This window comes from Monodelphis domestica, chromosome 1 (assembly GCF_027887165.1).
Source record: "Monodelphis domestica isolate mMonDom1 chromosome 1, mMonDom1.pri, whole genome shotgun sequence".
In the NCBI taxonomy this organism is placed as follows: domain Eukaryota; kingdom Metazoa; phylum Chordata; class Mammalia; order Didelphimorphia; family Didelphidae; genus Monodelphis; species Monodelphis domestica.
Genome location: NC_077227.1, coordinates 324095495 through 324119061, shown reverse-complemented (window position 1 = coordinate 324119061; position 23567 = coordinate 324095495). Strand labels below are relative to the sequence as shown.

The following is a 23567-nucleotide window of genomic DNA, read 5'->3' as shown; positions in this document are numbered from 1 at the left end:
TAAGTGACTTGCCCAGAGTCACATAGGTAGGAAAATCCAAGGTCAAATTTGAACTCAGATCTTCCTGACTTGGGTCCAGTACTATGCCATATAGTTGCCATACTTACAATTATACTGCATTCATTCATCTGTGTGTGGGCCCATGTGCACAAACATGCTTTCCATTTATATTATTGTCATTGTATATATATATATATGTTTTTTTGTTGTTGTTGTTTTAGACCCAGACATTCTGTCTTAGAATAAATACTGTGTATTAGTTCCAAGGCAGAAAAATGGTAAGAGCTGGACAATGGAGATTAAGTTACTTGCCCAGGGTCACACAACTAGGAAGTGTCTGAGGTCAAATTTGCATCCAGTGCCTCCTGTCTCTAGGCTTCGCTCTCTGAGCCACCTAGCTGTTCCCATGTGTATTGTTTCTTAATTTTGTTTATTTCTATCTAAATCAATTTGTATCTTCACATGCTTTTCTGAATTCTTCATGTTGTTTCTTTATGACTTAGTATATTCTATTATATTCCTGCACCCACAATTTATTTAACCATTCCCACATTGTTTTCCAAGATGATTGATCCAATTCCCAACATACTCCATAGTATATTGGAGGCCTTGCCTCTCTGCAGCTCTTCCATCTAACACTGACTCTTGGGCAATCAACAAACTTTTATTAAGTGCCTACTATATGCCATGAAATTCTTTATATCTCTTGATATCTTTGCCTCTTGTCTATGTTGTCTTGTGCATTTCTCTTAGTGATTTGGAGTAATCCTGTGTGTGGTTGTCAATAGTTTGCTATTTTTTTTGAAGACTATATATATTCTTTAATCATTTCATTATTGAGGAATGGCTAAATTGATTTCTTTTTATTCAGCTGATTTTCCTCTCTTTCATTCATATTAACTTCTTTTACCAATTCAATCATTCTTACTGCTATATTGGCTCAATACACACTCCTTCCTTTAACATACCTAGGAGCAAGTTTTTACCACCATTCTTCCCACTGGGCCATTTCTTAATTGTGAAGCATAATTGACAGCTCTGTGATATACTCTAGCCTTGGGCAAAATCCATTTCCTTTTTCCCAGAATTCGCAGACTCTTGTCGGGAACAATAATTTTAAATCCTATGAAAAATATGATGGTAGGGTTGGGAGAAAACCAGATATTATTTAGTTCAGTCTTCTCATTTTATAGATGAAGAAAACAAAGAAAATAAATTACTTTCCTCAGATTACTCAGTCAATTCATAGCAGAGTTGGGACCAGAACCAAGGAGATCCATTCAAGGAATGACAAATCTTAGAATTTATATAGTTCAACTCTTTTATTCTATATGGGAGGAACCTGAGAACCAGATAAGAGAAGGGACTTGTCCAAAGTTGTCACAGATTGTAAGCATTAGAGCCATAGATTCAAGTGCAAGTCTTCTGGTCCAGGGGTCTTTCCATCCCATAATGCTGAATTTCTCATTTCTTTTATTATGTTAATTGATCAAATGTTTCTAAATGCTAGGCTAGCTTTTTGGTACTTTTGTGGGAGTAGGAGATAGGAAGTTTGGGATAAACTTGTGATATCATTGGTTCATAGGTAGATCCATCAATTATTGTGGTCCTAGAGGGTTGGGGAGGGGGGCAGAATAACTTTGGTGGAGACATTAGTCAAGTTTTGAGAAACCAGTGAGTCTTTTGGTCTGGGGGAACCAATGAGGTAGAGAGTAGCTAGTGTGTGAGGTCCCTAGATTTTTTTGAGGGAATACAGGAAAGGGAAAAGGAAAATGCAAGGAAATTCAAAAGAAAAAAGTATTATGAGATTATTACTATGGAAAGAGAGAAAATTAATAAAATAATTAAATAAAAGTGAAATTTTAATTATTGGTTCAAGAATATCTGCACCAGAGAAGATATCATATGGGGGAAGTCAAATAGAAATTTAGGAAATCAGAAGAGGGAGAAATTATTGTGAGCTGTATTATCAGAAAAGTTTTCATGGAGGGTGCAGCTGGACTTTGGATCATAGCATCACCAAATCTCATAGTGGTTGTATCCTTATATGTCATCTTGTCCAATCCTTCCTCATAATCTTTTCCCTAACATGCAGGAAAGAGAGGATTTGGATTGGTAGGAAGGAAAGGGGGCATGGTCTTCCAAAGTAGAATAATGTAATATATTTTTTCTTTGCTACAGGTAGAGATTCTGGCCCCTATGAATGGTTATCTGATATACTGATAAATCAGTGTAAATCAAAGTATAAATACTTGATTTGGTCTCCCCACTCACTCTTATACTCTAGCTTCTACTGTTTTCCCTTTAGGACTAATGTCTTCCACTTAAGCCTGGCATTTATATATCTCTTTTTATGCTCCCAGACCACTGGCTCCTTGTTATGATGCTTTTTCCTGAGACTGTCACAACACAAACCAGAAAGCCATTGTTTTGGATAAGCCTGGGTTAAGAATAAGGCACTTGAGCACAGGAGAGAGGAATGACCTGGAGTGGGGGAGGCTCCATAATAAGTGACCAGCTATTCAGCATGTGTAGAAATGAGTAGCAAGATGGTGAAGCAGAGTCTTTGGGTGGAAGAAATTTCTCTATGAGGGGGATAATAATGATTGTGTTGAATGTATTCTTTTAGATCTCCAGCTGTGTGCTGCCAAGCCCTGCCCCAAGAATGGGACATGCACTGCTTCTGAAGAAGGTGGTTCCAGCTGCTCTTGTGCCCCAAGCTCTTCAGGAAGAAACTGTCATTTTAAGGAAGGACCTTGTGTTATTAATGGGTAAACCTTAACTTCCCGTGATATAGGATTGTCTTTCTTTTCTATGTGAATTTAATTTCTCATTCCAAAAGGATCCTTTCAGTCTAAATCTATCTGAGATGGAAATTTCTGTTCTTTGGGATAGTATTCTGTCTGGACCCTTTTCCTTCCTTTCCTGGAATAGCATGGTCTGGGTTAAAGGGTATTTAGAGTCAGAAAATCACAAAATGTGAGAACTTCAAGGGAGTTAATCATAGAACACAGAACATAATGTTAAAAGGGATTTTGGAATGTCAGAGTTTGAAAGGAACTGAGAATATGGATGTTATGGATTAAACATAACAAAACAAAACAAATAAACACAATATATAACAAAATTTATAAACATTAAACAAAAAATACAAACAAGATCATAGAACATGGAATGTCAGATGAGGAAAAGGTCTCAGGATTAAAGAACATAGAACATCAGCGCCTTAGGACCATAGAACATAGAATGTAAAAGTTAGAAAGGGCCTTAGAACCATAGAGCATCAGCCAGAGGTAAAAGGGGATTTAGAGCAGTGGTTTTTAACTTGGGGTCAACAGATCTCCAAGTTCCATATGTAGATTTTTAAAATACCCTTATCTTCAGTCTTAGAATCAATTCTATGTATTGATTCTAAAGCAGAAAGAATGTTAAGGGCTAGTCAGTGGGGGTTAAATGACTTGCCCAGGGTCACACAGCTAGGAAGTAGTTGGACCAGATTTGAACCTAGGACCTCCCATCTCTAGGCCTGGCTCTCAATCCACTGAGCCACTTAGCTATCGTCCCCTCTCCCCTTCTCCCCCCTCCCCCCCAATCATATATAGATTTTAAGGGATCCATGAACCTGGATGGGAAAAGATTACATCTTCATCAATAGAATTGGTTTTCTTTGTAAGCCTATGTACATTATATTGTACATTTAAAAATGTGCATTTCCCCATAGAGGGGCAGCTGGGTGGTACAGTGGTTAGAATTCCAGGCTTAGAGTAAGGAGGACCTGGGTTCAAATTTGGCCTCATACACTTCCTAGCTGTGTGACCCTGGGTAAGTCACCCTGTTTCCTAGCCTTCTTTCTTCAGGCTTTGAGTTGATACTAAGTTGGAAGGATAGGGTTTTTGTTTTTTTTATGGCATCTATAGGCTTTATCCAGGTGCCAGAGAGGTTCATAGCACACAAAATGGTTAAGAACTCCTGCTTTAGAGACAAGGATATAGATTGTTACAGAAAGAAGGGGCTTAGAACCATGGATCATAAACTCTTAGAGTTAGAAGGATCCTTACTGTCATAGAACATAGAATGTTAGGCTGGAGTTGGCCTCAGGATGGTGGACTTTTTGAGATAATCACAGAAGCATACATTTTAGAGCTAGAAGGAATCTTAGAGATCATCTAGTCCAACCCCATTGGTTTTACAGATGAGAAACTTGAGACCCAAGAAGAGAACTGATTTGCCCAAGATCACATTGCTAGCTAGTAGAAAGCAGGTGCTAGAATTCAGATATTCTGACTCCAAGTCCACTGTTCTTTCCACGACACAATGCTGCTGAGTGACATCCAATTTCCTTAGGAAAATAAACAAAACCAGGTGTGTCTTGCCTTGCTATGGGCACAACCCAAAGTAATTTGAAATTAATATTCTTGAGATACTTTGAAGTTCTGATGTGGATGAATAGAAATAAATTGGGGCCAGTGAACCAAGGCACAGACTCAGTTATTTGCATAATATTGTGAAGTTAATGACAGTTAAACAACACTGAGCTGCCATTTAAAATATAATAAATGGGTTTCATAGAATATAATATTGCCAGACTTGTAGTGCCATGAAAGGGGAAGACTAGTAATGTGTGTGTGTGTGTGTGTGTGTGTGTGTGTGTGTGTGTTTTAAACCTTTAACTTCTGGGTAGTAGTGTGCCAAACTGAAATGGATAAATTGTAGGGGACAAGTTGTGTTCAGGGGCTGCTAGGTGACAGAGTGTATAGAGTACTGGGCTAGAGTCAGAAAGATCTGAGTTCAGATATGACCTCAGACACTTATTAGCTGTGTGATCCTGGGCAAGTCACTTAACTCTGTTTGCCTTCATTTCCTCATTTGTAGGATGAACTGGAGAAGGAAATGGGAAATTACTCTAGCATCTTTGCCAAAAAAACAAAAACAAAATGGGGTCATGTAGAGTCAGATATAACTGCAATGACTGAACAACAGCAGCCAACATCTACTTCTAAATATCCAAGAGTGAGATTTGGGACTGGAGCTCAGGTGAATGACTAGGGCTAGATATATAGAATGGGAGTCAAGTTTATAGAGTTAATGGCATACTTAGGAGCTGAATTGAATACAAGATCACAAGTGAGAGAATTTACAGAGAAAAGAGATGTCCAGCATAGGACTTCAGGGGACATCCAACAGTTGGTCAACATGATCTGGATGAAGACTCAGCAAAGGACATTAAGAAGCAACAGATAAGAATAATGAACATGATAATAATACATAATAAAAGAAGGGTAGGTAGAAGAAAAGCAGGAGAGAACAATGTCTAAAAAACCCAGAAATGGAGAATGTCTAGGAGGATACTTCTAGGAGTGAGAATTTTTTAAAAGGTTATATAGGGGGGGCAGCTGGGTAGCTCAGTGGATTGAGAGCCAGTCCTAGAGACAGGAGGTCCTAGGTTCAAATCTGGCCTCAGCCACTTCCCAGCTGTGTGACCCTGGGCAAGTCACTTAACCCCTATTGCCTAGCCCTTACCACTCTTCTGCCTTGGAGCCAATATACAGTATTGACTCCAAGACGGAAGGTAAGGGTTTAAAAAAAAAAAGGCTATATAGGTCAAGTAAGGTATCTTTGGCAACTTTGGAGAAAGGAGTTGCAGTTGAACGATGAAGTCAGAAGATAGATTGAGATGGTTTCTAAGAAAGAGGGAGGAGAGGAAGAAGAATCATTAGATTCTTAGATGACTCTTTTGAGTTTAGATAAGAAAGGGAGAATAGATATAGACCAATAACAAATGGAGATGGTCAGATCAACTGAGGTTTTTAATTTTGTTTTTAAGGATGAGGGAGGTCTTCTTAGGGTCGCCCTCCCTTTTTGTTTATGGAACTAAGGAATAAAAGTGACTTATCCAAAGTTAGGCAGTTTATCAGCAATGTAGACAAGACAAAAACTCAGGTCTCCTGACTCTTAGCCCAGGACTTCTATAGTACATACTGCCTTTCAGCATGTAGGGTTGTAAGGGCTTAATCAAATTAGAACCTTGTATTCCTTTTCCACCCAAAAGATCTCTTCAAACTTAACTCTACTGGTAGCTCCTATTGGAATGGCCAAACAATTGTTATTGCATGCAAATGACTTGGGGTTTTGGCCAGTAGGGAAAAGAAGAGGTCCCTGGTGAAGGTGTTTTTTATAGTCATGAAAAAGGTCTGAGTGTGCCTTCCCCTTCTTATCTTCTCTGCAGACTATGATTGGAACATTGCTTATACTGTCAAACTTGGGTGATGGGCTGGTTAGTTTTGCTGAATTCCTTTTTTTCTTTTCTGATACAAGGGACGGCTAAGTGGATTGAGGAAGGTGATGGATTTATTTGGATCAAAAGATACCAATAAAATTATTTTTTTAAATAAGGAAAGGAAAAATAGAGATTGTATGAAATAAAAAAGAAACTTGGTCTTTCATGCTCTATCCCAGAAAAAGGAGCATGAATGCAATTTAAATTCTCCCACAGCTTTATTCCTGAACCCTAGAGATAACAAAATACATTTATAAAAAGTCATATTTGAAAATGTTCCTTATTGCCCTTACATGTTACTTCCTAGGCAGATGTAGGTCTTGCTCATCTCTCTTTCCCATTTCTGTTTCTAGGTGAGTAATTTCATGAGCAAACTGATGGTATTAATAGAAGGAGCTTAGGAGGCAAGATCAGTGGTCTGGAGATGGACATCAGATTCTCTTTTACTCTGGGTTATTCTGCAGCCAGTACAGAAAAGCACAGAAAATAGGGCCTTTCTTCTTGGCATTGACCCTTCACCTGGGCCCACAACCCTATCTTAAATAATGAACAAGTACAAGGGAGGAATAAGGCTGGAACATCAAGCTAATGGGATATTAGTTATTTGTCAGTCGTCATGCACTTATTAACTACTTGCTTGGTACAAGGCACTTCTCAGAGCTCCAAATACAAAGACCAAAGTGAGTTACTAGTGCCTGTCATCAAGAAGTTAACATGCTACTGACAGGATATAGCATGCCCGCAGATAAGGGAATACTGGATATTTGCCAATATTTTGGCAATTGGATATGTGCCCAAATGACTAGACAGTGATTTAGGGAGTAGGGGTACTCATGAAAGTAGGGAAATCATGAAAGGCTCCTTGAGGGAGGTAGAACTAGAGGAGGGTATGAGAAGAGAGAGAGAACATTATTGCAGGCATGAGAGAAAACCTAAACAAAGATGGGGGTGAGGGTGAGAAATAGATTTCTTTGTAGAAGGAAAATCAAATAGGACAGTTTGATTAGAATGCATGTGAGAGGGAATAGTTTTAATATGCCTGGAAAGCTATGCTAGAGACAGAATGGGAAGGGCTACAAACTGGGGACTTTTTTATTCTAAGGCTATGGGGACCCATTGGAATTTCTTGATGATTGGAGTTTTTTGGTCAGGCCTTGGGCTTTGGGAATACCAATTTAGTATTCTTGTGCAGGATGGATTGGGAAAAGGGGAATTAGGATGGAGGGGAAGAGTAGAAAACTATTTCAATAGTCCTGGTAAGAGGTGTTGAGGACTGAACTTTTCTGAGCCTCCCTTTCCTCATTTGTAATATGAAGGAGTTGGACTATGTGGTATCTGAGATTCTGCTGGACTACTCACATATTTTGAGGATGTCAAGTCAACAAGGGATGACAATAGGAAAAAGTCTATTTTAACAGTGCTTCTTCTTGGGGTGTGTGTGAGAAAAAACCTTTCTCCTGGGGGCTGAACAAGGTGGTGAACAAGATGAACAAATTTCCCTGAAATTCCATTTCTTTATCTTTAAAATGGGGATATTACTATCTACCACAGAGGGTTTGGGAGAAAGCTCTTTATAAATGATAATTATATAAATATGAACTTTTATTATTACTTTTAGGCAAGTACCCATGACCTCAGGTAAGAGACCTGGCACTTGGATCCTTAAACTGTTGAGCTTATATTTCAAGTTATGATAACCACTAAAACTGGCTGATGTTTGGTAAATGATACTTTTTATGAATGGGATAGATATTTCCCTTCCTCCAAATTTTCCTTTTCCATTCTTCCTTCTTTCCTGCTGAATAGCTACTATGAGAATGGGTTTTTTCCCTGGGGGAATCACTTTTTCTGATGATCAACCCTTGTTCATTTGATATCCTTGAGATATGTCAATATTCCAGCAGAGTGGGGACTGGCCAAAGGAAAATATTGTGAGTGGTGTGGACCTGGACCTGCTGTCACAAGGTCCCTCCTCTGACTTTATTTACTTATTTATTTTTAAATTCTTACCTTCTGCCTTTTTTTAAACATTATTTTATTTGGTCATTTCCAAACATTATTCATTGGAAACAAAAATCATTTTCTGCCCCCCCCCCCCCACCTCTCCCATAGCCGGCGCATGATTCCACTGGGTATCACATGTGTTCTTGACTTGAACCCATTTCCATGTTGTTGGTATTTGCTCTAGAGTGTTTATTTAGAGTCTCTCCTCAGTCATATCCCCTACACCCCTGTAATCAAACAGTTGCTTTTCTTCAGTGTTTTTACTCTCAAGTTTATCCTCTGCTTGTGGATAGTGTTTTTTAGATCCCTGCAGATTGTTCAGGGACATTGCATTGTCCCTAATGGAGAAGTCCATCACCTTCGATTGTACCACAGTGTATCAGTCTCTGTGTATAATGATTTCCTGGTTCTGCTCCTTTCGCTCTGCATCACTTCCTGGAGGTTGTTCTAGTCTCCATGGAATTCCTCCACTTTATTATTCCTTTTAGCACAATAGTATTCCATCACCAACATATACCACAATTTGTTCAGCCATTCCCCAATTGAAGGGCATCCCCTCGTTTTCCAATTTTTTAACACCACAAAGACTGCAGCTATGAATATTCCTGTACAAGTCTTTTTCCTTATTATTTCTTTGGGGTACAAACCCAGCAGTGCTATAGCTGGATCAAAGGGCAGACAGTCTTTTATTGCCCTTTGGGCATAGTTCCAAATTGCCCTCCAGAATGGTTGGATCAATTCACAACTCCACCAGCAATGAATTAGTGTCCCTACTTTGCCGCATCCCCTCCAGCATTCATTACTTTCCATGGCTGTTATGTTAGCCAATCTGCTAGATACCTCAGAGTTGCTTTGATTTGCATCTCTCTGATTATAAGAGATGTAGAGCACTTTTTCATGTGCTTATTAAAAGTTTTGATTTCTTTGGCTGAGAACTGCCTGTTCATGTCCCTTGCCCATTTATCAATTGGAGAATGGCTTGATTTTTTGTACAATTGATTTAGCTCTTTGTAAATTTGAGTAATTAAACCTTTGTCAGAGGTTTTTATGAAGATTGCTTCCCAATTCGTTGCTTTCCTTCTGATTTTAGTTACATTGGTTTTGTTTGTACAAAAACTTTTTAATTTGATGTATTCCAAATTATTTATTTTGCATTTTGTGACTCTTTCTAAGTCTTGCTTGGTTTTAAAATCTTTCCCTTCCCAAAGGTCTGACATGTATACTATTCTGTGTTCGCCTAATTTTCTTATAGTTTCCTTCTTTATGTTCAAGTCAATCACCCACTTTGAATTTATCTTGGTGTAGAGTGTGAGGTGTTGATCTAAACCTAATCTTTCCCACACTGTCCTCCAATTTTCCCAGCAGTTTTTATGAAATAGTGTATTTTTATCCCAAAAGCTGGGTTCTCTGGGTTTGTCATATACTGTCCTGCTGAGGTCACTTACCCCGAGTCTATTCCAGTGATCCTCCTTTCTGTCTCTTAGCCAGTACCAAATTGTTTTGATGACCGCTGCTTTATAATATAGTCTGATATCTGGGATTGCAAGGCCCCCTTCCTTTGTATTTTTTTTCATTGTTTCCCTGGATCTCCTTGATCCTTTGTTCTTCCAAATGAACTTTGTTATGTTTTTTTTCTAAATCAATAAAAAAATTTTGGAAGTTCAATGGGTATAGCAGTAAATAGATAAATGAGTTTGGGTAGGATGGTCATTTTTATTATATTGGCTCGTCCTACCCATGACCAGTTAATATTCTTCCAATTGTTCAAGTCTAGTTTTAGTTGCTTACCTTCTGTCTTAAAATTAATTCTAAGTATTAGTTCCAAGTCAGGAGACCTAGTTAATTGGGATTAAGTGATTTGCCCAGGGTCACACATCTAGGTCTGAGGCTGAACTTGAACCTCCCATCTCCAGGTAGGATTCTGTCCACTGAGTCAGCCAGTGAAATGAGAAGAACAAGATTTACTGTAAAAAAAAAAAAAAACAAACAACTCTTTATGAATCTTCAGAAGTTGTTTTTGTTTTTGGTCTTTCCATCATTAATACTTAAAAGACAGTGTCTGACACATAGTAGGTACTCAATAAATATGAATTGACTGACTATAGAAATGAGTTGTTGCTTCTCCAGAACTTTCCCAGATGTCCTCAGCTTCCCCCTCTTCTCCACTGTGACAACCTAAGAATGGGGAGAAAATGCTTATTCCATTCATTTAGGTCACATTTAGCCAATAATTCTGTCCTTGCCAATGACTAATTGAAGACCCACTTTCCCTCTTTTACCATCAGTTTCCTCATCTGTAAAAGGGAGGTGGTAATACTTTTTTCTGCCTCCCTTACTGGGTTGCTATGAGGAATTTTGTAAAACTTTAAGTGGCATAGAAATGTGAGTTATTTTTATTATTAATGTATATTTTGTAAAAGCTCCACATAGGAGCAGAAGGAATGGCAACTTGATTATACTTCAGGTAGAGGAAGAAAGAAAGGCCTTTAAAATATAAATTTATATATCATATACATATATATTTTTCTCCTTTAACCACTATGAACCAGTTTGTCAAAATATAACTCAAGATACTTGAAATTCTTTGAAAATACACTTGCTGTGCAGAAAAATTATTCATCTCCTATATAGCACCCATGCTTTTGTTCTCTGTGTGTATAGTTCCTTTCTTTCTCAGAGCTTGAAGGACTGAAGAGATGACAAAGGCTTGATTCCTTTGAAAGCACTCTTAGAGAAAACAACTTCATTTAAAAACATAATGTTTCTCTGAATGGGTCTTCTCTTTGATAAGTGACCCCAAAGAGACCTGGTCTCACATGTATTCCTATCTAGAGCATTTTTTGTTGTTTTTATTTTTATTTTTTTGGTCTGTAATCCCCTAAGAGCATGTTGTCACAAGCTTACAGTAATGATTAATTCATTTCTCCACCTTCATAGGGATAGAGAGTAGAATTTCCAGATCAGGAAACCCCCTTTATTAGTGTAGGTTGATCCTTTCTCAAGAACTTATCATTTTGCTTAGATGTTTGCTTAGAGCATCAAGAAAGACATAAAGTGACTTATCAGGAAAAAAGCAATGCCTCATCTACCACCATAAACATATGCTCATTCTCATGCGGGTCTCCCTCCCCCCAACCTACCATACCTTCTCTACCTTAGTACTACATTAGTACCAAAACTAATACTAACACCATCACCAACACTACCACACTAACACCACTGCCACCATCACTACCACCCAACAAACTCTGGTTATAATATAATATATAGATTCAGACCAGTACATGTTTATTAAATATCAATAGGAACAGCTAGGTGGTTCAATGGATAGAGTGCCAACCTTGGAGTCAGGAAGACTGATTTTCTTCAGCTCAAATCTGGTCTCAGGTACTCATTAGCTGTGGTTCCCTGGACAAGTAACTTAACCCTGTTTGCTTCAGTTTCCTCTTCTGTAAAATGAGTTGGAGAGGGAAATGGCAACCCACTCCAGTCTCTCTGCCAAGAAAGCCCCAACTGGGGTCACAGAGAGTTGGACACAACTGAAAAATGACTGAACAACAACAACAACAACATGTGTCCTTGAACATTTTGGACTTGAAGAAAGATGGGGAACTTTGGCAAGCAGAGCTGGGGGAGGACCAATCTTGTCCAAGCATTTAGTAAAAAGCAGCTGGCTTTTGTGATAAAATTCTGACCAAGGCAGCATAATACTGATCAATTGTCATTCCTATCTACAGCCCTATCCATTACAAGAAAAAACGAAACACACACACACACACACACACACACACACACAGCACATACTAGACTAAGGGGGAAGTCTCCAGTCTTGTAATCACTCCTATCATAGATTTGCCCAGAGTTCTACTAATTTGATCTTTCTTTTGCTATCTCAGGAGTTCTGAGGACTAGAAAGACTATCAAGACACAGTAGGCAAGGCTCTAGATGTGGAGAAGGTTGGCTTATGCTACTATCATCCCTAAAATTTGGAATTATAGCCATCAATCCAGTCCTTACATCTGGTGGCCAGTTTCTGGGTTTGAATCCTGACTGTGATATTGTCTCCCTGTATATTCTTGGGCATGCTTTTACTATAGTGAAAAAATGCAGAGAGAAAATATTCTTCATGAGATATAGTGAGAGATCAAGGATGTGGGTTTTAGTTTTGCTCATATCACTCATTTTCACAAATTGAGTTACTCAACCTAAACCTCATTGCTTTTATCTGTTAAGTGGAGATAATGCTACCTGCCCTAGTCCCCCTTCTTCCTTGGAGAAGTAGCAGATTGTGGAAAAGGTGTGTTAGAGTCAACTCTATCTCTTATCTGCTTTGGAAAACTATTAACTTCTCAGAGTGAGCATTTAAACCTCAGAAATCAGCAAATGTTACAAATCACAGCTTGAAATGTTGTTTGTTGATTGTTTAGACTTGAGAAAGTGATGGAGAAAACAGTAATAATATAAGTAAAACTCAAGTATGTTTTGCAGACATGTTTTTCCTGCCAGCAAACTGGTTATTAACCATTTACCAGCATGCCTCTAACTATGACTATGGAGAATTAAATATAATGTCAGATATTTGGGAATATATTGGCAGTTTGCTGTATTTTTTCTTCTCTTTTTTTTGTTCTTTGCTGAAAGTGATGGTTTTCTGGAAGAGTAAGGGCTGAGGAATATATTTGGAAATATAGGTAGTGTAAAACCAAAAGATATTACATTCTAAAAAAAGAACTGTAAATAAATCACGTGAAATTCCCTCCTCCTTCCCAAATATCTATCCTACACACATCTTGAAGAACATTTTCTCTGTGTTCTCTCAAAGCAAAGCAGAAAAGCTAATGGATGTGAAATATGATGGTCCAACTAAGTATGCTTTTCAGGCCCCACCTAGAATTTTTGGAGCACCATGTGTTATAAAGGACATAAATAATCCAGAGTATATTCAACATAATGTGATTAGGATCTATGATAATTGGTTGAAGATAATTGGAGATATTTAGAATGGAGAAGACTTAGAGGGGCCTGATGTCTTCAAGTATTTAAAGGGCCATCATGTAAAGGGGGGATTAGATTTATTTTGCTTGGCCCCATTGGATAGAATCAAGAATAATGGGGGATATTGCAGAGAGGCAGATTTAAGCTTGATACAAAGACAACTTTCTCACAAACAGTGCTGGCTAAAGTAGAATTGGCTTGTTTGTGGTGGATAGTGAGTTCCACATTTCTTGGAGATTTTTGAACAGAGGCTAGAAGAAGATTACTTTTAAGGGACTGTTAGAGGGGGAATTATTGGGGCTGTAAGGGTTGGACCCCTTCTGATTTTGACATTCTATGATTCTGTGATAGGAGTCTCTAAAAAATTAAAGGGTTATGCCAGCCTTATATGAAATTGTTATCAAAATACACAAGTTATTGTTCCAAGTTTACTTTCCTTTCCATCTTGTAGCTTCTTTCTCACCTGTTCACCTTATACTCTAGTTCTCCCTGCCAGAATGGAGGCGCTTGCATTGATGACAATGGCCTTGCTTCTTACACCTCCTGCTTGTGCCCAGATGGCTTCTCTGGCAACTTCTGTGAGCTGAACATGAACAGCTGTGACCCGAATCCATGTGAGAATGGAGGTATGTGCACTGACATTGGTGGGGACTTTCATTGTCGCTGTCCACTGGGGTTCATGGACAAGACTTGTGGTCGACGTGTGGGGGACCATTGTGCCAGTGGCCCCTGTGAGCATGGGGGTACTTGTGTGCCTCAAGCCAGAGGAGGCTTTGAATGCCTCTGCAAACCAGAATTCTCTGGACCCACTTGTAACCATGGCCACCCAAACCATAGCCACCCAGGACCCAAGACCAAGAGGGGTCCTGGGCTGTCTGACCAATTTGTCCCTGAGACTCAGGGCAGGATTGCCACCCATCAGCCCAGTCACAGAATGCTAAAGATCACCATGAGGGAATTGACCAAGAATAGCAAACCTCTACTTAATGAAAGCCAGGCCATCTGCTTCACCATCCTGGGGGTTCTGACATGCCTGGTTGTGCTGGGCACCATCAGCATTGTTTTCTTCAACAAGTGTGAGGTGTGGCTCTCCAATGCCAAGTACAGTCGTCTCCTCCGTAAAAAAAAGAACTTGCTCCTCAGGTACAGCAATGGGGATGAGCATACCATTAACATCATCTTACCTGAGAAGATGAATCTGAAATCCTACAGTAAGTGCTTGAATGAGATATGAGCACACAGTGCTGCCCTCACCAAGACCTTCCTCTATGAAGTCTGCTAGGACACGCGGTTTACTTTAAAGCTTATAATTGCTCTATTACCTTGTGTGCAGTGTGGTTAGAAGAATAGCTCTATATTTGTGTATCCATTGTGTTTGTGCTACCAAGGAAACTTTCAGACCCAAACAGAGATTCTCAGAAAGTGATTTGAGTTCAACGGTGGGACTGTCAATGGGATTTTGTAAAGTTTTAAGTCTTTCTTCCTGAATCAAGGGGAAATTATATAGTGGCAAACAGTGGCAAAGACCCTGGATTTTTTTTTTTTTCAAATCATTGCTGTGCTGGTAATCTCAGATACATTACATTCTCTCCCTGGGCTTCAGTTCCTTTACCTTTAAAATAAAGGGAAGTGGATTAGATGATGGATATGGTCCCTTCCAGCTCACACTCCTAGTCTTGGTAATTTTGTACCCTTTTCAGTTCACCATTTAGTTGGTTGGCTAGCAACGTAATTCTTTTAGCTCCAATTGAAGGATTAGTTTGCAAGCACTAATAGTACATTGATGAGAATATGCCTGGTAACCTTATTCTGGAAATTTGTTTTTTCCATGCTCACTATTTCAATAATTAAAGTGTTTGCAGTCTAAATGTATAGAAGGAGTATATATAGAAGTGAGGTTGGGATCCTATTATAATGGGAAGATCAACTTTGGACTCAGGAGACCTCAGTTCTCATTTCAGCTCTGCAGGTAATTGTCATGAATCAGTTCATCTTTTTGGGCCTTTGTCTCCTCAGCGGAAAATTTAAAGGACTAGGATTTAAAGACATCTGAACTATTATATCCCACAATTTTGGGATTTTTCCTTGAGTAGAAGAAAGTACCTCCCATGACAATGGACTTAGCCCATCTGAAACTTACATATGGGCACCTCGGTGGTAAAGTGGATAGAGTGCTGGATCTGGGGTCAGGAAGATTCCTTTTTCTGAGTTCAAATCTGGCCTCAGACATTGTGACCTTGGACAAGTCATTTGAATTCCCTAGGCATGAATATTAAGATGAGGGATTACCTAAACAAAGTTATAGCATACTTTTGTAACCATTTAAAGGAGGAATGATTATAACATTTTAAGGCTAGTATTACAGAATGATGAACATTGGAACAAATTGCTTCAAGACCCCAGTAGATAAAGTTGGAGGCAGCTGGGTGGCTCAGTGGATTGAGATCTAGTCCTGGAGATGTGAAGTCCTAGGTTCAAATCTGGCCTTAGATCCTTCCTAGCTGTGTGACCCTGGGCAAGTCACTTAACCCCCATTGCCTAGCCCTTTCCATTCTTCTGCCTTGGAACCGATACACAGTATTGATTCTAAGATGGAAGGTAAGGGTTAAAAAAATAAAGTAAAGAGGTCTTGAAAATTTGACCCTATAGATACTGTTGTAGTGAATACCTGAAGGAGATGTGCATGTGAAATCTGCATGTCTTACCAATTCCCTGAGGCCCTTCTAGAATTTGATGACTGGGTTCAATGCCTTTTTTTCAGGTTATGTTGACTTTATGACTCTATTTCTTCTGTAACAGATGATATTAGCAACCCTTGTGCATATGAAAATTCAAAAGATGTTTCCACTGAATAAGATGATCATTTATTTGTATGAGAAAAATCAATTTTTAATTTGTTTAAAAAAGATTTGATTTTAGTTTTTAAATACTTTTTTCAACTAAAAGAAAATGTTTTATTTGTATGTTTTGGGATCTCTCATTTGGGTACCTGGCTAGAAAAATGACTTATAACCTGATATAAATGCTTCATCTTCAAGCCAAGGATGAATACAAAGACTTAGTTTCATTGGTATCCCTGTATTGTACCCTGCTAAATTTTCTCCATGCCCTTTTTTTGTTGTGTTATTAATCTCAGTACTTTAAGTCTCAGTTATCTAAAAATTCATGGAATATTTGAAGAAATAGGTACGGTGAGGAATGATCCAGGACTTAAGGAGATCTGAATTATACTCTGTGCCAATAAGTTCTCTGACGTTCTTCTAAGAAGCACATTACCTCTACAGATCTGAATTGGTTGCCTTACCTGTCAAATACAGGGGATGGGAAAAAAGTGCTATAATTACAAAATCCTGTTTTAAAAAACATACATACCATGATAAAGGAGTCAGTCTGTCCTGTAATTCTGCTTTACTCATTTGGATTAAACCCTCTTGTATTTCCCAGAGGCTGGAACACCATCAATTCTTTCTCCTGTTAGTGACAAATTACTCCATTTTTATCAAAATTTGGGATTGAGGCCCTACCACAAACATTATTCAAAAATAATGGGGCTGTTCTCAGAAAGGCCCATCATCATACAAATATATCTCAGTAGAGAGAATAGAGAATTTCCTGAAAGATTGACTTTCAGAAAACAAATTGAAGCCCCGAAGAAGTAATCATAATAATAGCTCATAATAATAGCTGGAGTATGCCAAGTATTGCAGGCTGTTTTCCTCATAACAGTCCTCAGAGATAGGTAGTGTAAGGATCATTATCTTCATCTTGAGAAGAGGAAACTGAGATCCAGTGTGGCTTGCTCCAGGCCACATAACTACTGGAGGCAGAATTCCAACCAAGGTTTCCTGATTCCATTTCCATCACTCTGTATTACAAAATGCTGTCTCTAGTCTGAATGAAGACAAAGAGGGTTACTAAGGTGCTCATGGAATTTCCTCGAGGAATTTTAAATTTAAATTCATTTGTGTGCTGCTGAATTGCATTTGTCCCCTGACATTGTTGCAGTAACCTAATTAGAATATTTTATATTGAATGTAATTAAGATTATATCTGCCTCTGCTTCAATCTGTTTTTATTATTGAAACAAGTTTCAAGTCTAAATGGAAAAGCCCCTCAGAAGAGTTTACTGGATCTTTCAAAAAGTGTCTTAATGTTTTGTTTTTTAAGAAGAGGAAACATTTTGTTGCTACACTCTTATGATTTCCTGTTACTGATTTGGCAACATATTTCCAAGTATCCCCAAAGTTAAGTTTTTATAAGTACTACAACATTCACCCTTTTCATTGAAACGGCTTTCTCTGTGGCCCCTTTCCTTACTCAGATATCTGAATATTCAAGTCAATGATCTTAGAGTTCATGAAGAGTATGTGACCAGAAGCCTGAGATATTAGAATATGGCACCCTGAGATTCCTTACATCTAAATTCTCATTCGTCCCTACACAGGTCAATCAGTTTTGCAACAAGTCAGTAAATGTCTGGGAGCCTCAGTTCTTGGTTATCAAATGAGGGTCTTGATTAAATGACCTTCTAATCCTGGAATCTGATTTCTGTGAAGGACTGCCACACTGCAGGACTGGGAAGAATTCACTTCATCTTTGCTATTCAGATCAGACTTTCTTGACTCTCTCAATACTAGGGATGCTACCAGACCAGTTTCCTCTTGGTGGCAAATCACTGTTTCTAGCAGAGTAATCAATCAGATCTCAATAGGAACATACCTCAGAAAACAATGTACATTTCTTCATAAAGTCCATCTTCATAAAGGCCTGTCCCAATAAGTAGAATTGATTGAACTGAAACTCTTTTCATTTATTTATTTGTTTGCTTGCTTATTTTTAAAATTTTATTTATTTGACACTTAAGTTTTGGTTCCAAGGCAGAAGAGAGGTAAAGGCTAGGCAGTTGGGGTCAAGTGACTTGCTCAGGGTTACACAGCTTACAAGTGTTTGAGGACAAATTTGAACCCAGGACCTTCTTTCTCCAGACCTGGTTCTCCATCCACTGAGCCACCTAGCTGTCCTCTGAAAGGCAAACTTAAGCTGATTCTCCAAATTAAATGTGTAGGCAAAGTTTCAGTTTTATTAACCTTACCTGGAATTAAGCAGAACAAGCCATTTATGCTTTTGATTGATATTGTTACTATATTTTTGTCATGGGATTAAGATTATATCTAATCACCTAAATATTTATGTCACTGGATAAATTCCTAAGAGGACAGAGGAAAAACTAGCAGAACCCCAAATAATGCATTAGACTAGTTAATTTGAAATCTTTTTTAAAAAGAACATTTTTCTTTTTTGATTTATAGTAATACTAACCAAAATATTTATATAGTACCTATCATGTATCAGGTCCTGAGTTAAATGCTTTGCAAACATTATACCATTTGATCCTTGAAACAATACTGGGAGATAAGTGCTATTGTCATACCCATTATATAGTTGAGGAAATGAGAACAAGCAGATGACTTGCCCAAGATCACAGAACTACTAAGCATCTGAGGCCATATATGAATGCAAGTCTTACCAACTCCAGACACAGTGTTCTATCCATTATAACATCTTCCTTACTGGTTTTTATAATCAAAGGTTCCATTCATGCTCTTATTAGTGCTATGGTATATATAACAGTGTAGCAAGGTAGTAGCAATTATATTCCCATAATAAGGAATGTCATGTGTGAACAAAAAAGAAGTAATTTGATTTCATAAATTATCTCCAAGGTTGACATCTGGTCTCAGACCCTTCCTAGCCCTGGGCAAGTCACTTAACTTCGACTGCCTAGCCCTTGCTGCCCTTCTGTTTTAGAATTGATACTAAGACAGAAAGTAAGGGTTTTAAAAAAAAAATTGCATAGGATTCTAGGCCTTCATTACTAAGCACTCATCATCTCCACAATTCCTTTTTATGATCTAGATATCCGCAGAATAGATCTAGACCTGGAAGCACTACCAAAGCCATGTGGTTTAACCCCATTCATTTTGCAAGTGTTGAAACAGGAGCCCATGGAGCTTAAGTGATTTGTCTTCCAGTAGTAAATGTCAAAGGTGAGTCTTAACCCCAGCTCATCTGGTACTCCAGTGGCAGTACTCTTTCATTGCCTAGTTAAGAGTATGGGCATGGGGTGAATGGAATCCTGGTATAGTCAGAGAGAGAACCTAGGGCTTTTAATTCCCAGATTCTCATCCCAAATCTGCACTCAGCAGCCACTGATAATTTGGTTGAGAAACTTAATCTGTTTGGAACCTTATATTCATTCATCAAATGGACTGATATGTATCATGGCTTAGTTTCATAAGACCATTAACTTTAGAGTTGGCAAAAAACTTAAGAGACGGTCTGTTATAACCCCCTCTTTTTAAAGATAAAGAAAATAAGATCCAAGAGGAACCTGACCCTTCAATTCTTCAATTCTATAATTCTGTAGTTTTCACATCTAAGAAGATACCAGTCTGTTCATGATTTCTTTTTGGCCTTTGTCACTTTAATTAAGCCCTTCTGAATTTCCCAAAACTAGTAAGTATTGACCACTCCCTCCACTGGTATAAAAATGTGTGAATAGAGGTAGCAACTGCCTCAGTAGGAGTATAATTCAAAATAATGAAAAACAGAAATACATTTCCATCGACACTTATTGCATGTTACAACATGACACAAAAAAAGCCCTCTTGAAAGTTTTCTCTGTCAGACTTAAACTGATTTTCCCATATTAGGTGTCTGAAATGTGAGGATCTTATTAACTTCCTGAATGTCTTCCTAATATTTAGTGGGAAAGGTTTTTTTTTCATTATGATTGCTACATTTCCAAATTTTGTGTTGAGTGGAGTTAAGATTATAGATACACATTGATCAAGTGTTTTTGAGTGGCCAACAAGCAGTATGGTGGTGTGGGTAGAGAACTGGCCTTGGAGTAAGGAAAACTTTGATTCAAGTCTCATTTCTGACATATACTGACTTTAATCCTGGGTCACTCATGCATGAAGGCTTCAAGGAAAACTTAAAACTATACAAATTGTAGAGTGTCACTATGCATAGAAAGAAGAATTTCCCTCTACCAACATAATCGCAAATATGTTAGGAATATCTATCATTCAGAACAAACCTACATGTGGGAATTGCTAATTTGATAGTTTGTCTTTTCTTAAAGAAAGAATTGTTTTTTCACCTAAAAAGTGCCATTTTGAATTCTTGGAATGAATGTTGGCCAACCAACCAACCAACCAATCAACATTTTAAAATCCCCTATTATGTGCCAAGCCCTGTGCTAAATGCTGGGGATACAAAAAGATAGGCTCTGACCTTAAAAGCTTATAGTCTAAATGAGGGAGAGAAATATAAACAAGAATATACAAAGTAAACTACATACAGGATAACTAGAAAATAATAAATAGAGGGAAGATGCTAGGATTAAAAGCAGCTGGAGAGGGAGGAAAGGTGGGCAAAAGTGAGAGAATATGGATTGCAAAATGTCAGATAATGAATATTAAAACATGTAATCTGTAAAAAAAAATTAAAAGATTTAAAAAATGGTTGGGGAAGGCTTCCTGTAGAAGAAGGGATTTTAGTTGGGATTGAAAGGAAGACAGGGAGGGTAGTAGGCAGAATTGAGGAGGGAGAGCATTCTAGGCATGGGAGTCTGGAAAATGCCCTGAGCCAAAAGATGGAATGTCTTGTTCACTGAATAACCAGGAGTCTTGATGTCACTGGATTGAAGAATACATGATGGCAACATGCTATAAGAAGATTGGAAAGATTCTGATGGGTTTTGCATGACAAATTGAACATTTTGTGTTTGATCCTGAAGGTGACAGGAAACCACTGGAGTTTATTGAGTGGGGATGTGTGTCTGTGATAGGATCAGGCCAATGTTTAAGAAAAATCACTTTTGTGGTTAAATGGGGAATGGATTGAAATAAGGAGAGATTTGAAATAGGCAGATCTATGAGGTGATGAGGACCTGAACTAGAATAATGCGTTTCAGAGTAGAGAACAAGCCTATTGGAGAGGTGTTTCAAAGGTGGAATCAATAGGTCTTGGCAATATATTGGATATAGGGATATGAGAGAGAATGAGGATGACTCCTAGGTTGTAAGCTCAACGGACTGGGAACATGGTATTGCTCCCTATAGTAATTAGGCAAATAGGAGGTGAGAGTTTAGGAGGCAAGATGAAGGGGGGATTTAGAGGGAAATGAGTTCCATTTTGGATATACTAAGTTTCAGATGTCTACTCACTATTCAGTTTGAGATACCTGAAATGTAGTTGGAGATTTGAGATCACAAGTTGACAGAAGTTGTGGTAGGATAGGTAGACTTGAAAATCATCAGCAAGGACAATAACTTTTGTAAATCTAGGATGACATTTTTACTTGTCAAGAAATCCATAAGGTATTTGGGAATCAGTTCTAAACTCTACTGAAGAATGGTTGCCCCCAGAAATTTAGTGCTTAAAAGCATCACATGGTGTTCATAATATGTATAATTCATGCCTTCCCACTGTAAATATGTTCAAGAAATATGTAGGGGGTGGAAGTAGTGTCAGCATATGATAAAAGTAGCAGCCTAGAACACAGGAAAATTAGCTCCATGGGTGGGCTACAAGTAACTGTGCAATATCAGTCCATGAATATCTTTAAGCCTCAGTTTCATTATCTCTGAATTAAGGGGTTTGGTTGGATTCTATGACCTTCCAATTCTAAAACCCTGTCATCCATAACAAGAGGGTCCATCCTAGAATCATACTTGGCTCTGCCTTTTGGATTCAGCCTTCCTGCATTTCACTAACCAAGGCACATCATTGTGTTAGCTTTCCCTATGTGCAAATTTACTGTTATCTGAATTTAATTGAGGAGGCATTACAAAAGGAAAAAATGGACACATTTCCGAGGTCTGTGAAGATACCCACATGACTGTGAAGATACCCACATGACTGACAATAGCAAACTTAAGCTAAGACTATAAAATAAATTATAGGAATGAAATCTAGGGGTCTCTCTGATCCTTCTAAATTTTTGTGAGGCACATTACCTAAGAATCTCAAAGTTTGAAGCAGAACTCAGATAATCATTTAATCTATATTCAACCTTTATCTGAACAAAAGTTTCCTGGTGCAGCATAACCAAGAAGTCATCAACCAGCCTCTGCTTTGGAAGACACCTAGTGACAGGCAGTACTCTGCTTCCCCATAGAATGTGAGCTCACTGAGGGCAAGGGCTGTCTTTTTCTTTTCTTTTTATTCCCAGTGTTTAGTGCAGTGCCTGGCAGATATTAGATATTTTCAAAGTGTTTGTTAGCTAACTTTTTCCTTAAGCAGCTTACTCTACTTACAGAGAATTCTGATTATTCAAAAATTTCCCTTTATATACAAGTGAAATCTATCTCTCTTCAGTCGATGGTCTAGATCTGCACCCCATGCCAAGGAAAGCAAAGCCTTTCTATGTGGCAATTTTTTCAAAAACAGCTCCTAATCGTCTCTCCTTTCTGCTCTCTCCCCCATCTTCTTGGATCCCATGTTCCTTCAATCTTGTATAAAATACATGTGTACTGAATAATTGTAGTGTCATTATTAAGAATAAACAACAATACATTTTGTTTATTTGGAGTGGGGTTTGTGTGTAAAGTTGAAGACCCAAATGAAAAAGCTCACCTGTCAATCCAAGTAGTCTCTGAGAAGAATTTATTTAATATAAAATGAGGAGTGCTGTTCCTTTTTAAATGGAAAGGCATTTTTCTATTGTTGTCTTTTTAAATTTCCCATTTGAGTGGTTTGTAATAAAACAGCTGTTGCAATCATGGATGAAATTTTGATTTCTAAGAAATGTTTTGTAAATACTAACAGTTACTAAGGTTCGTTTGGTGTTCTGGGTTCCCTCTTAAACTTATTTCATGTAGTTATAGCATTAGAAAATGAATATCAGCATGGAAGATTCCTGTGAGATTGACTCCCAAAACAACAGAAGTTGCTCTTGCATACAGAATAGAGGTATATCTTACAAGATGGTTGCGTTAAAAGAATTAACTTAACAAATCTGTATGTGTGTTTCTATTGTATCTTGCATTTATATTACTGAGGAAACTTTCATATTCAAAGGAAAAACCAACAGAACACTATAAATAGAATTTTGGTTAAGATAATTATATGTATATGTACACTTAAAAAAAGTATCAATTAATTATAGTCAGAAGAAACTTGTCATCATTTTCCTCTTGTACTCTTCCAATAATGTGATAGCCTAACAAAATAGCTCTCATCAATTCAGAAGGAAAATGTACTTCCCAAGAAACTCTTTGT

General features: G+C 38.0%; 1 protein-coding gene across 3 annotated transcripts in view; it reads left to right on the top strand.

Annotated features, from left to right (window-relative positions):
- Nucleotides 1-23077, top strand: part of DLK1 (delta like non-canonical Notch ligand 1) — a 42756-nt gene extending 19679 nt beyond the window's left edge. For 2 of the 3 annotated variants that reach the window (XM_007473286.3, XM_007473287.3), the window contains exons 5-6: nucleotides 2630-2771; nucleotides 13761-23077. In XM_007473286.3, coding sequence (XP_007473348.2) covers nucleotides 2630-2771; nucleotides 13761-14511 — 893 coding nt within the window. In that variant the 3' untranslated portion in view covers nucleotides 14512-23077. 3 annotated transcript variants of the gene reach the window in all.
- Nucleotides 23078-23567: the final 490 nt, after the last annotated feature.